At 37.7% G+C, this 13,586-nt stretch overlaps 1 protein-coding gene across 1 annotated transcript in view; it reads right to left on the reverse strand.

Moving 5' to 3' along the window:
- Nucleotides 1-11,585: 11,585 nt before the first annotated feature.
- The window catches only part of LOC149011264 (uncharacterized), a 43,630-nt gene continuing 41,629 nt past the window's right edge, over nt 11,586-13,586 (reverse strand). Inside the window, exons 2-3 of the mRNA XM_089161835.1 lie at nt 12,304-12,364; nt 11,586-12,234 (exon numbers count right to left, since the gene is read on the reverse strand). Coding sequence (XP_089017961.1) covers nt 12,064-12,234; nt 12,304-12,364 — 232 coding nt within the window. The 3' untranslated portion in view covers nt 11,586-12,063. The remainder of the gene's footprint in view (nt 12,235-12,303; nt 12,365-13,586) is intronic.

Raw genomic sequence — 13,586 nt, forward strand, 5'->3', positions numbered from 1 at the left:
TTGATTATTTGTAGTTTGATTTCCTCTCTGTTTTTGTAAGTATTTCAAACAGAATCCCATAGTAGATTGGACTCGTACCCAAGTCCCAGAAACGTAGGTCCTCTGACCGAACTCCATTATCAAACCTTTGTTTCCTCTCCTCTTGCTTTACTTTGGTAATATCTCAGTCGATCGATCACCCCTACAATTACAAGTCAGCATCAGAGCCTGAGTTGAGGTTGTCACATTCACCCAGCCGTTACCCTATCTGGCATACCCGAGAATGTGATCCACAGTCCAAGGATCAAGCATCGAGGGACCATGCCTCCCACATACACAATAACACAATCTTGAACAATGATAATCAAGGTAAAAACAATAAATAACAGATATCATGAATAAGATAAGATCAAATAATCAGAGTGCGGAAAAAATGATACCAAGTGTATAAGTGTAATCATAAGAATGAGAAAATGAGTGAAAGTCACTCTCTCAAAGGCAGCGGAAAATAAGTAAAATCAAGTTAAGTTACAATCCCATGTTTGAAGAGTAACTCAAGAACGTTAATTACATATCCCAAATGTTTAACAAAAAACCAGGGCAATAGGGCACTAAGCAAGGGTTTCTTCTATCTTAATCATTATCTCCTCATAAGTGTGGACGAAGAAAGCCCAACACGGCCGCTCCCTCACTACAGTAGGGCTAACCCTGGTACGTAGAGTAATCCTCTTCGGCACCATAACTTTTGTAATATCCAGCCCTATTCTAACCTTGACCCTGACCCGGATCCACTGTTGTATTCAGGTCCGAAGACCCGAAGCGGTGGAAGAAGAGATTTATGGACCATTCTGATTGATGATCATGATTCGGAGACTGAGCCCATGGACATTGACAATGATACCCCTTGCTTAAATGCATTGTCAGTGTTTAAGGAAAGTCTGCGCATCGGAGAAGATTAATATGGTTGCTGTACCAAATGACCTCCTGTGCACAATCCGAAGGTATTCCCCGAAACTAGACTTCTTGATTGAATTGTGGAAGAAAACCTCACTCAATTTGACCTTGTATAGCCTTTCAAATCCCTACTTGAAGTTGTTGTTCTAAACCTAAGTTTTCTGCTGGAAATATTTTGGTCGATCCTTTTGGTCGATACCATCGACCAAGGACCATCGACCAAAATATCCCAGTCTGCCAAGTTAATGATTCCATGGAATATTCCATTTCTATTTAATATAACCTCGAGCCTTGAGCCTTTTGCAATCATTTTCTCACCTGGGAACTTGGGGAGAGCTTCCCAAAGCAGCTCCTTGGTTAGTGTGAAGGGTACCTCATCAAAGACACTTAGTTTATCATTGATTCTTGTCTTCATCTTCCACACTAAGGTATGACTCCTCATTCCACTCTCTACCCTACCATTTTCTACTCTTTTCTATTGTCACCTTGCTGATGAGACATTGGGAATGGTGCTGCAACCTTGCAACCACCACTCCAAGTGCCTACTCATGTTCAATCCATGATTTCCTTAGCTATTCATTGATGCTATGCTTCTATCTCATGCCTAGCATATGTATTCCATGATTTACCTATTAACATCATGCCATTTGATATCAAACTGAGCTATAGAGTGTATTATGTTCATGTTTAACATTGTCATATGATTCCAATCGAATTTCTATTAGTTCCTCTAACTATTGCATGCTATTCCTCATCAATGCAATCAATTCCAACTCATGCCATGATGTTTATCACTTGAACTTGATAGCTCAAATTGGGGCTTTTTAATTAGACCATTGGATTGGGTTAATTCCTTGATTTATAGTGTCCTACTACTGTTGTTAAGTATGCCTCCAAGTTTCAGATTGATCCGAACACCGGAAGACTCATTTCGGACAAAAATCCCCAAAATCCACTATTCTGTCCCGAAGACAATTTTGGTCGATCCTTTTGGTCGATACCATCGACCAAGACCATCGACCAAAGTTGTTGTTGATAGCAACCTTGGTCAGTTTTGACCCAAATGACATCCGATCTTCCCGACTTCTTTTCTAACTTATTATTGATGTTTGTTTAGGGCCTTAACAATTCTATTGGACTATTCTTGGTATTCTCAATTCATCATCAATTCATCCAAGGTAAGGATGGTTATATCCATAAACATATAAGTCATCAAATATTGAATTGTGCTTTATTTAAAGAATGAAATCCCTAAATTTCCTTTCAATCATTATGAGACTGTTACATATGTGTTAGAATAGTAGCATTTAAATCTTTATACTCTTGTTGTGTTACTTTATCATTTTGATTTGCTTATGTTTATAATGATTAGTTTCAATATCATGATTTGATTACTATTATGAATATGCATTGGATGCATGAGAAATGATGAGATTGGATGTGTGATTGCTTACGTATGACTTGGGATTTGGGGGGTGTCCTACTGACACTTCTGTCCTTGGGCATCGGAGGGAATAGTATGGGATGTTCTCCGATGGTGCCTATCGACACTCTCCCGAGTTATTGGATGACATACATAGGATTGTCTAGTTGTGTGGCTAGGTTCATCCTTGTCGTGTCAGACCCGAATCGGAAGGGCATTGAGACCGAACAACCCGTGGTAGTGTATGGTTGGATGGGCGCTCTAGGCCGGTAGCCAATCCGGTAGGGGACATAAACCATGCTACGGATACCTGAAAGGGGCCATTTATTGGTAGAGTTGCATACGGATAGACCTGGGCTCACGGGCGCTCAAGACCGGTAACCAATCCGTGAGAGGACGTGAGAGCTTCCCGTTTACTATATGTGGATGACCAATAGGGTTGATGAGTCCGAAATCCGGGATTTCGCTGACTCTAGTGTGAAGGATACCGGAAAGGATCGCCGGGGGCGAGGAATGGACGTATATGAATCTGACTTGACCGACTGAGTAGATGACTTGCATTGGGCTAGGCTTTACTGTGACATGCGCCAGTACTTGACCAAATGGTGATGTGAGAGAGTGGTGACCGATCCCCTTACCACGACTTTTTGATGACTTTACCGATCTTCCCCGGGCATTCCCAAGATATGGAAATGGGAGAGTGACTGACGACCCAGAGAAGTACGGTGCTATGACTTAAAGCATGTCTACCCTAGAGACTAGCATTCATAGAGTTAGGCTCATATCTGCATCATATGTTCCATATTGCATTGCATTATTATATGTTCTGAATGTGTATGATTTCTAATTATGGAATAACTTCCTTGCTGAGTTCTTCGAACTCATTCCTTTTTGTGCAAATGTTTTAGATTACATTCCAGGTACCGAAGATTATGATGGCACCTCCTATGAGGCGGACTATGATTCCACATACTACCCTCCGGGTAGTGGCGTCGGTGAGGGTCCGTATATTGGAGCCGAGGAGGATTACTATCCGCACCAGGGTTAGCCCCACAGTTGTGCGGGAGCGGCAGCGTTGGGTTTACTTCATCCGTACTGTTGAGGAGACTACCATTAGTATAGAAGAAACCCTAGCATAGTGCCCCATTCCCCTTGTGTATTTGTGGAACCTTGGATCTTGTAATTAACTTGTTTTTGGATTATTCTGGTGACACTTGGATATGTAACTAACTTGATTTACTTCTTTTCCGCTGCTCTAAGAGGGTGGCTACCACACCTTCTCACCCTTTATGATTTTGATCACACTCTATTATTATCTATATTCTGCACTTTGATTTAGTTAATCTTATCTTATTCATGATACTTAGTATTAACTGTTTTTACCATTGATTATTACTGTTCATGATTGTGTTACCTTTATGTGGGAGGCATGGACCTCAGATCATTGATCCTTGGACTATGGATCACATCCCGCGTATTCCAAATGGAGTACCGGCTGGGTGGATGTGACAACTTTGATCTTCACCGTAGCTACCACCCGGAGGGTAGTATGTGGGATCAAAGTCTGTCTCGTAGAGTGTGCCATCAGAGTCTTCAATACCTATGGGAAAATGTAACAACATTTGCACAAAAAGGAATGAGTTCAAAAGAACTCAGCAAGGCAGTTATTCCATAATTCATAATCATATAAATACAAATCATAACATAATGCAATGTGATATGAAACATATGATGCGAGTATGATTCTAACTCTATGAATGCTAGTCTCTATGGTAGACATGCTTTAAGCCATAGCACCATATTCTTTAGGTAAGTCTCAATCACTCAATGCCGGGGGGAATTGGGTCCTGCATCCCTCTCAGACAAATCCATGGTTGGGGTTTCGGTCACCGCTCTCTCACATCACCATTTGGTCTAAGTATTGGCGCATGTCAAGGTAAGGCCTAGCCCCAATGCAAGTCATCTACTCAGTCGCATCAAGTCAGATCCGGATACGTCCATTCCTCCCATCCCGGGATCCTTTCCGGTATCCTTCACACTAGAGTCACGAATATTACCCATCGGACTCATCAACCCCATTGGTCATCCACAAATAGTAGACGGGAAGCTCTCACGTCCTCTCACGGATATGACCCACCGATCTTCGAGCGCCCGTGAGCCCAAGTCTAGCTATTTGCAACCCTACCAATAAATGGCCCCTTTGGGGTATCCGTATCATGGTTTATGTCCTCCCCTAGGTTGGTTACTGGTCTTGAGCGCCCATTAAACCATACACTACCACGGGTTGTTCAGTCTCAATGCCCTTCCGATTTGGGTCTGACACGACAAGGACAACCCTAGCCACATAACTAGACAATCCTATGTATGTCATCCAATAACCCGGGAAAGTGTCGATAGGCACCTTCGGAGAACATCCCATACTATTCCCTCCGAGGCCCAAGGACAGAAGCGTCAATAGGACACTCCCCAGTCCCAAGTTATACCTAGGCAATCACATACTCAAGTCCATCATATCTCATACATTTGATACATCATCATGATAAAAGTTAAATCATAACATCGAAATGATCCATCATGAATACAAGTAACAAGAAAAATAATTCATTATGACAAGAGTATATGAAATCACAATATTATTGTTCTAAAACATGTATAGCAGTCCTATAATATTCAAAAGCAATTAAGAGACTATGTTCACTAAGTATAAGCACCAAAACATAAGTTCATAGCCTATGTGTTTATGGAGATAACCATCTTTACCTTAGGTTGAGTTGATGACGAATCAAGAGTTACCAAGGAATGATCCAAAAGTAGTGTTAAGACCCTAAACAAACATAAATAAGAGATTAGAGAAGAAATCAGGAAGATCGGATGTCAAATGGGTCAAAACTGGTTGAAGTTGCTGTCAGCAACAAGTTTGGTCGATGCTCTTGGTCGATGGCATCAACCAAAGATGATCGACCAAAATTGTCTTCGAGGCTGCATAATGGGTTTTGGGGATTTTGGTCCGAAATTGGTCTTCCAGGGTTCGGATCGATCCAGAACTTGGAGGGATGCTTAAGTATGAGGACACTACAAATCAAGGAATTAACATAATCTAATGGTCTAAATAGAAAGCCCCAAATTGAGCTACTAAGTTCAATAGACAAGAATCATAGCATGGATTGAAATCAATTGCATTTGCATTGGAAAGGCATGCCTTAGCTAAGGGAACTTATAGGAATTGAATTAGGATCATATGCTAGTGGTAACATAGATATAGCACCCTATATACTTCAGTTTTGTACAAGAAGGCATGAAGATAAGAAGAAAATCAAGGAATGCATATGCAAGGCTTGAAATGAGAGCATAGCATCAATGGACAAGTGAGAGAATCATAGGTTAAGCAATAGTGGACACTTGGAGTGATGGTTGCAAGGTTGCAGCACCATCTTCAATGTCTCAAAAGAAAAAGAGGGATAGAAAATAATAGAATAGAGAGTGGGAGTGATGAATCATACCTTGTAGTTGTTGATGGAGACAAGGAACAATGATTAGCAATGATTTGGGTGGAATCTTCTTCACAAATGCCTAGGAGGTGCTTTGGGAAGCTATCCCCACATTCTCAGGAGTGATAATGATTGGAATAGGGCTCAAAACACGAGGCTAGTATAAATAGAATAGGGAATATTTCAAAGAATCATTAACTTTGAGTCTGGGAAACTTTGGTCGATGGCATCGACCAAAGAGGATTGACCAAAACAGAATTCAACAGAAAATCAAAGTTAGTTCAGCAACTTCGGGAAGGGATTTGGAGGGCTATACAGGGTCAAATTGAATGGGGTTTTCTTCTACAATTCAATCAAGAAGTCTAGTTTTGGAAAATACCTTCGGATTGTGCACAGGAGTCCATTAAGTACTTCAACTAATTCACTCTTCTTTGATGTGCAGATTCTCACTAAACCCCGACAATGTACTCAAGTAAGGGGTATCATCATCAATGTTCATGGGCTCGGAATCCTACTCATAATTATCAATCAAAAGGGTCCACAAGTATCTTCTACCACCGCTTCGGGTCTTCGTACCTATAAACAACAATGGATCCGGGTCAGGGTTAGGATAGGGCTAGATTTCACAGAGGTGATTCGATGATGAATCGAATTAGGTTTTCTTTGTTAATTAATTCCTAAGTTTGGTTTTGTTTAAATCTCATATGGAATATAGGTTGATTACTATTTAAATCTTGGTCGTATATGCTTCTGTTGCTTCTGTAGTCTACCAATTGGTATTCAGTTCTATTTTTTGACCTATTTAATTCAGTAATTGTGATAACCTATGTATGGGATTGAATTCTATTAGATTAATTACTGATTTAATCTATGGGAATAACATGTGCTAGTAATCTGATTTCTATTTGCGTTATATGTTCATTATTGTTAGCCAATCACTTTATTTGGTTTATATTGGTCGTGTGTGTTAACAATTATGCATAGTTTGATGCTGCTATAAATTGCACGTGCTTAGCAACAATTTGTGGTTAGATTAGTTCTTGTAATTAATTTTCAGAATTGTTTATATTAGTATTTTTGAATTATTTCTTGTATATACTGATTTGTGAGATTTACTGGTGTAAAAGTGGAGTTAAATAAGGAGCTGAGTCTACCTGGGGAGGATTCTCCTCCCAATGTGGTTTCCACAAGCTCTAGTAGAACTGTAGGTCTGGGTGAAAACCCTAAGTACCTATGTTTGGGAGCTCCAATGGGGAGGTCTAGGGTAGACATAGAAAAGTTTGATGGGACTGGGGATTTTAGGATATGGAAGAGGAAGATTAGAGCTTTCATGGCCCAACAAAGACTTCTTAGGGCAATAGATGATCCTGGTGCTTTCTTTGAAAGCATAGACCCTGTATTGAGGACTGAGGTGATGGAAAATGCAATTGGTTGCATGCTCTAGAACATCACTGATTGTGTTATCAGATGCCTAGATGAATAGGATAACACCCCCCATCAAAGTGTGGACAAAACTTCAACAAATTTATCAAAAAAAGAACTTGGGTAACAGGATTTATTTAAAAGAAAGATTGTATGGTTTTATAATCGATCCTGCTATCAGTCTAGACCAAAATCTAGATGTGTTTAAGAAATTAGTTCAAGATTTGGCCAGTACTGGGGAGAAGAGTAAATTAGATAACCAAAACTTGTCTATCATTTTGTTAAATTCCCTTCACAATGATTATCTTGTTATTAAGAATTCTATTAAATATGCTTGTCAAAATATTACCCTTGACCAATGTATTGATGCTTTAAAGTAGTTGTTGGCTTCTGGTAAGGCTAAGGGAAGTTGGGAGAACCAATTTGTTAAGGGCAAGGGCTCTTACAATAAGGAGAAACCCAAGGGGAAGGGTAAGGGAAATGACAATCACACCAATAATAATAAGAATAAGAATAACAATGGGAATGATAGATCTTATTCTAGCCCCAAGAGATGTTTTTATTGTATGAAAGTGGGTTATTTTAAGAAAAATTGCTTTGCATACAAAAGAAAATTAAAAGAAAATAAGACATCTAATTCGGATATGCCTACTTCTAGTAATGGTCAAGCAAATGTGTATGAAGATTTTTGTAAAGTGTTGACTATTTCTGATAGTGATAGGCATGATGGATAGATTATTGATTCTGGTTGTACCTACCATAAGTGCCCTCATTTACATTAGTTTACACACTTGACTGAGAAAGAAAATGCTAAAGTCATTATGGGAAATAATGATGTGTGTGATGTGATTGGCATTGGCACAGTTAAATTGATCACTTATTTGCATGATGTTAGATATATACCTGGTTTAAAGAGGAACTTGAATTCAATAAGTAGCCTTGATAGTACTGGATTTGATACAAGTATCTCTAGGGGTATTCTTACAATTTCTAAAGACTCACATGCATGTTTGAAAGATAAATCTTAGTTTGGTTTGTATGTGTTAGATGGTTGTACATACTTTGATGGTGTCTCTAGCATTTGTTATTTATCTGGTGAGTCCTGCATCTTAGACAAGCAACACAGGTTGAGTTTTGGGGTTGAGTTCCATTTATCTTGTGCTTTATTAAAGCATGTTCATGTTGATTTGAGGGAACCAACACTAGTCATGTCATATAGAGGTAACTCCTATCTTTTATCCCTAGTTGATGACTACACTAGGAGTACTTGGGATTTCTTATTGAAGTCCAAGTATGGGAACCTTTGAGGTCCCAGGTGCTTTCTTTGGAAGCATAGACCTTGCTTTGAAGACCTAGTTATTTGGGTTGCCATTGGGTGCACACTTTGGTTTATCCTATTTTGTTCCTTTGTAAAAGGGGGAGTGGTCTATCTTATTTTTGAAGGTGTTATGCTTATGTAAGGAAGTTGATTATTAAATAAATCTGAGACAACATGTTTTGTGCCTTGAGTGTTGGCATGTTAATTGATTATTGTTTTAATTGACTCTTATAGATGCTCATATTTGCATTGGTATACTTGCTTGACTGAAGTTTGGAATGCTAGAGTTACAATAAGTGGTGTTGACATGTGTGAGATTGTTTTAGTATAGTTGATTGCTCACACATGATGATTCCTATTTCACTTGGTATAGCATTAGGAGTATCCCTAGTATTTGGAGAGGTTTTAGTCTCCAGTTCAGCCTAGATAGTGCTGGTCTTGACACAGGTGTTGTCAAAAGGGTGTCCTCACATGTTGTTGGGGTTCACATGAGATTCAGGGATATGGTTCTATCAGCTTGTATGGTTTTGAGTGGGAGTATTTACCTTTAAGATGTCTCGGATTTATGGTGTTGTCTAGTGGGTTGGTTTGCACCACTGTGTTTGCTAGGATATGTCATGTTTGCAGTTAGATTTTTATAGCCTGTGTGCATTGTGATTTGGCATTATCATATTTAGTTGGAGTCTTGTTCATTATTTCGTGCTTCGTGAGTTTGGTCTTGTAGGATCAAAGTTGTTGAGTCTTATGGAATTTACTTCTTTCCTTTATCTCTGTTTGGTATCTACTCTAGGTGACCCGAATTTGTCTAGTAGTTGAATTGTGCTTTCCTTGTGGTGAGTGGGTGATGAGGTCCTGGTTGAGTAGTGAATCAGTGATGGAGTTAGGAGTGTGATTGCCTTTTGGGTTTGTCTTTGATCATTTTCATCTTGTTGTTAAATGTAAGTCTATAAGAGTGTTTTCTATTCTGAGTTACTCCCTTCATTATTTTATTCGGTAATTGGATATTTGTTGTCTTTCTTTATACTAATGTAGAAGAAAGAATTATTTGCAACTTCTTTAGGCAGTTTAACAACTGAATTGAAAATATGGCTTGTTAATGAATCTTGTTGTGATTTCATGTGTACTCCCTTGGCATTGATATATAAGACTTGATGTTTGAGTTTGCATTGTGTTTTTGCATTTAGGTTTTGACAGTTGCCTCTAGTTTCTCATTTCATTTTCTATGCTTTATATCTGCCTTTATATGGTTTACATATTGGTTGCTTGTCCTATTTGGGGAGGTTTTAAAATCAGAATTTGAAATGGAAGTATTTGGATCTTTTAGGAATTTCCTAGTTTTTGGGATCTCTACCTAGTTGAGGGGGAGAGGTTTATTCTTATTTGTCTGAGTTTATTCCTTGACAATGATCATTAGTAATTTAACATGTTTGGTTCTATTCAGTTAAAGGTTTTTTAGTTGTTCATGCGTTAAATATTCTTTGATTATTATCATGATTTATATATATTTAAAGGTTGAATTGTTCAAACTCTCTTCTCTAGTTGTTAAGTTCTCTTATGTATCATGTGATATATTTTAGACTTGACTTCGCTTATATTGTAAGCATTTATATAGATTCATATGCTGTTTTGGCAATATCAATTTGTTTTGATCCATGTTGTTTATTTGTTGATGGTTGTGAGGCTCTGTTAACCTAGTTTGTTTTTTTGTTATCACCATGTTCTTCTTTGAAGTTTACACTTGCTTTTGTTTTAAAATCATATATATATTGTTATGATTTGGTTGGCATGAGTAAGTCTATGTGGTGGTTTAGTACATCTTATGGGAGTGTATTCTTTATTTTTCCATTTATCTTTGGTATGGTGATGTCCATATATGTTTTGTGTATTTTATTAGGTTTTGCATATGTTGCATTTTTAGGGGAGACGCTGCCCAATTTTTTTCAACTCTTGTTCTTTTTATCTAGGTTATGAGATATATGCCTAGTTTGTGCATGTTTACTCTTCATGGTTTTTGGTTGAGTTGTGAACATTTTGAATTGTGGTTTAGTGCATCTCTACCTGTTGCATTTGTTGCATGGTGTGCCTGCAAGGAATCGTTTGATTGTTACATGTTAATTGTATGTATTTAGGTATTTGCATATTTTTATTTGCCTTGTACTATTGGTCTCTTTTCTTTTTTGTCTTGCAGAAACACTTGGACGATGACGGTTGAAGTCCAGTCTTTTATGGGAATTTTTATGCTTACATATTAAGGGGGAGATCTGTTGGGGTAATCTGTATTGAACCAGTTTGGTTCAGGTTGAGTCATTCCTTTGAACCAATTTCGGTTCAGGCTATATGTATATATATACTTTTGGTTTGGGTCAGTTGGTTAGATCAGCCATTCACACGAAATCAGAAATTTGGGGGTTTTTTGGGTCTCGCGTGAGAGTCTCTGGCGATTCTCCTCTGTTCTTCAGTTTCATTCTTGTTCTTGGAGTGATGGTTCGCCGCTGCAACTGGTGATTGTCCGGCGACAATGGTGAGTACTCGACGGCTGATGGAGGAGCAATTGGTTCTTATTTGATTACTCTTGTAGTTTGATTTCCTCTCTGTTTCTGTAAGTATTTCAGAAAAAAAATCCCAGTGTAGATTGGACTCGTACCTAAGTCCTGGAGATGTAGGTCCTCTGACCGAACTCCTTTATCAAACATTTGTTTCCTCTCCTCTTGCTATACTTTGGTAATATCTCAGTCGATCGATGACCCCTACGATTACAAGACCATACCCACCTTACTCAATTTTGAGGATACGAGGAGAACCTCTGCTCAGCCAACAACCAGCTAGGGTGTTTATATATCAAGCTCGTCAAAATTAGTTGCATTTAGTGTCCACCTTGGTAGCAGGTTTTCAAGAAAGCTTGTTGATGAAAAGTAAAGGTTATATCCAGAACATCACAACAGATCACTAACCCCAACCATAATCAGACTCCAATGCTTCCCTTTACATCTTCGATGCCATAAACTTTATCTCTAATTACCAAAGCCTCCACTCTTGAGGGAAAATTCAAAAGACAATTAAGAAAACAATCTTGGGCAAAATGAATAAAATTCTCTTGCACAGAAAGAGAAAATCGAACTGTCGTAATAACATGGAACTAAAAGTCTCAGTCAAAATTTTATTGAAACCTCCAGGTTGTCTCAGTTCAGGCCTGGTTGAAACCCAAGTTCAACCGAGGGATACCCAGATATGAAACCCAGTGTCAGAACCTTGGAATAGGATCCAGCACATTTTGGCCTCAACCGAGATTTAAAAACCTTTTTTTTTCTTTTGTACGAACCGAGATTTAAAACCTTGCCCCTACGATTATTGAGACAAAAGTACATAATATAGTTCATGGTTATGATCCGACAATTATAATCCAATCTCGAAGTCGTGCATTTCCTTTAGTCCCAGACAAAACTTAAAATTTTCAAGTGAAGAGTAACAAGAAATGGAGTTTAACATGTCAAGTCTGCAATAGTAGGAATTACAGGCACAAGAAAGTTCCCAAATGGAGAATCGAAGCTTCTGAAATTCCCAGTGCATCCATCTTGTTGTGCCTGTGCCACTGCATTTTTCTTGGCCTGTTGGATCTTAAGAAATATTCCAGCATCACGGGTCTTAGGATTCTGCATTTTAAAGTGAGGATAAGTATTCCTATCAACACAAAGAAAAAAACAAATGAAATGAAAACATACAGTTGAACTCTGCAGGGGATCTGGGGCTTTGTCCATCCTTGCATCTGGTAAAGAGATGTTCCTAAACAAGAAAAGGACAAACTGAATCATGTAAATGTACAACATTATTAACCATGTTCAAGGGAAAACCAATGGGTTCTTTACAATTTTTGCCTCTCATTTGTGTATATAAATCTTTTATTTTAGGAATAATTACTATTGCCCCCTTATACTTTGGCTTTATTACTAATCAAACCTCCTCTTTTATGAAATCACTATTGCCCCCCCCCCCTCACTTCTAATGGTGTTAAATAGCTATTAACATCAAATATGAAATGTTTATTTTGTTTTTCATTAAAATTAAGAAGTAAAAAATATGGCATTACCCTCATTTATAAAAACTATATTAAATGTCAATTATATCCTTAAAATCTTACATTTTAGAATTAGTTTTGGATTTGGTGGGACCACATACTCATGGCTATTGAAACTCTCACAATTCTACTTAAATTTTTCATAATCAAAATATGGAAGTTTTACAAACAAATTAGCATATAAGATGCTAATTGATAGGAAATTTGATAACATGCATAATGGTCAGCATATATTAGGTGATTTTCAATTTCCAACTTTAAATTAAATTTGATATTTCTTAATATTTTAGTTTCTATTTTAAGTTTTATTTAATTACATCTTTCCTTTAGTTGATGATTTCCTTTTAGAGAAGAAAAATCACATATTTCCTTTATTCAGTAGTTTGAAAAGTGAATTTAATTTTTTTTCCATTGTTAATTAAGGGTTGTATTATAATTTGACAAAAGAGTAAATAAGTAAAAAGATAATTGCATGGTTATTTTTTAGATTTTGAAAAATAATTGCATGGTTATAATTGCATGGTTATAATTTGACAAAAGAGTAATTGCATGGTTATAATTTGACAAAAGAGTAAAAAGATAATTGCATGGTTATAATTTGACAAAAGAGTATAATTGCATAGTAAATAAGTCTTACATAATTTACAATTTCTTTTTAGACTTATTAATTGGGTTGGGGACAATTCTTGCAGCTGAGTAGTGGCTGTTATATGGGTTAGACTCAAGAGTACTTGATTCATATTGCAGTTAAAGAGCTTTCACACACATCTTTTGCCACCGGGTGCAAGCGTAGCTGGAGCACATTCAATCTAATACATTCTAAGAGGTGGAACCAATTAGGGGTGAAGCAATTAGAAGATCTTGTATAGTGCACCATAATCTAAGGTTGAGAGAGAAACACATCAAGAAAGGTCACGATGGAGGTAATGG

This window comes from Hakea prostrata, chromosome 7 (genome assembly GCF_041222555.1).
Source record: "Hakea prostrata isolate BN-2017 chromosome 7, UWA_Hpros_2, whole genome shotgun sequence".
NCBI classification, from domain to species: Eukaryota; Viridiplantae; Streptophyta; class Magnoliopsida; order Proteales; family Proteaceae; genus Hakea; species Hakea prostrata.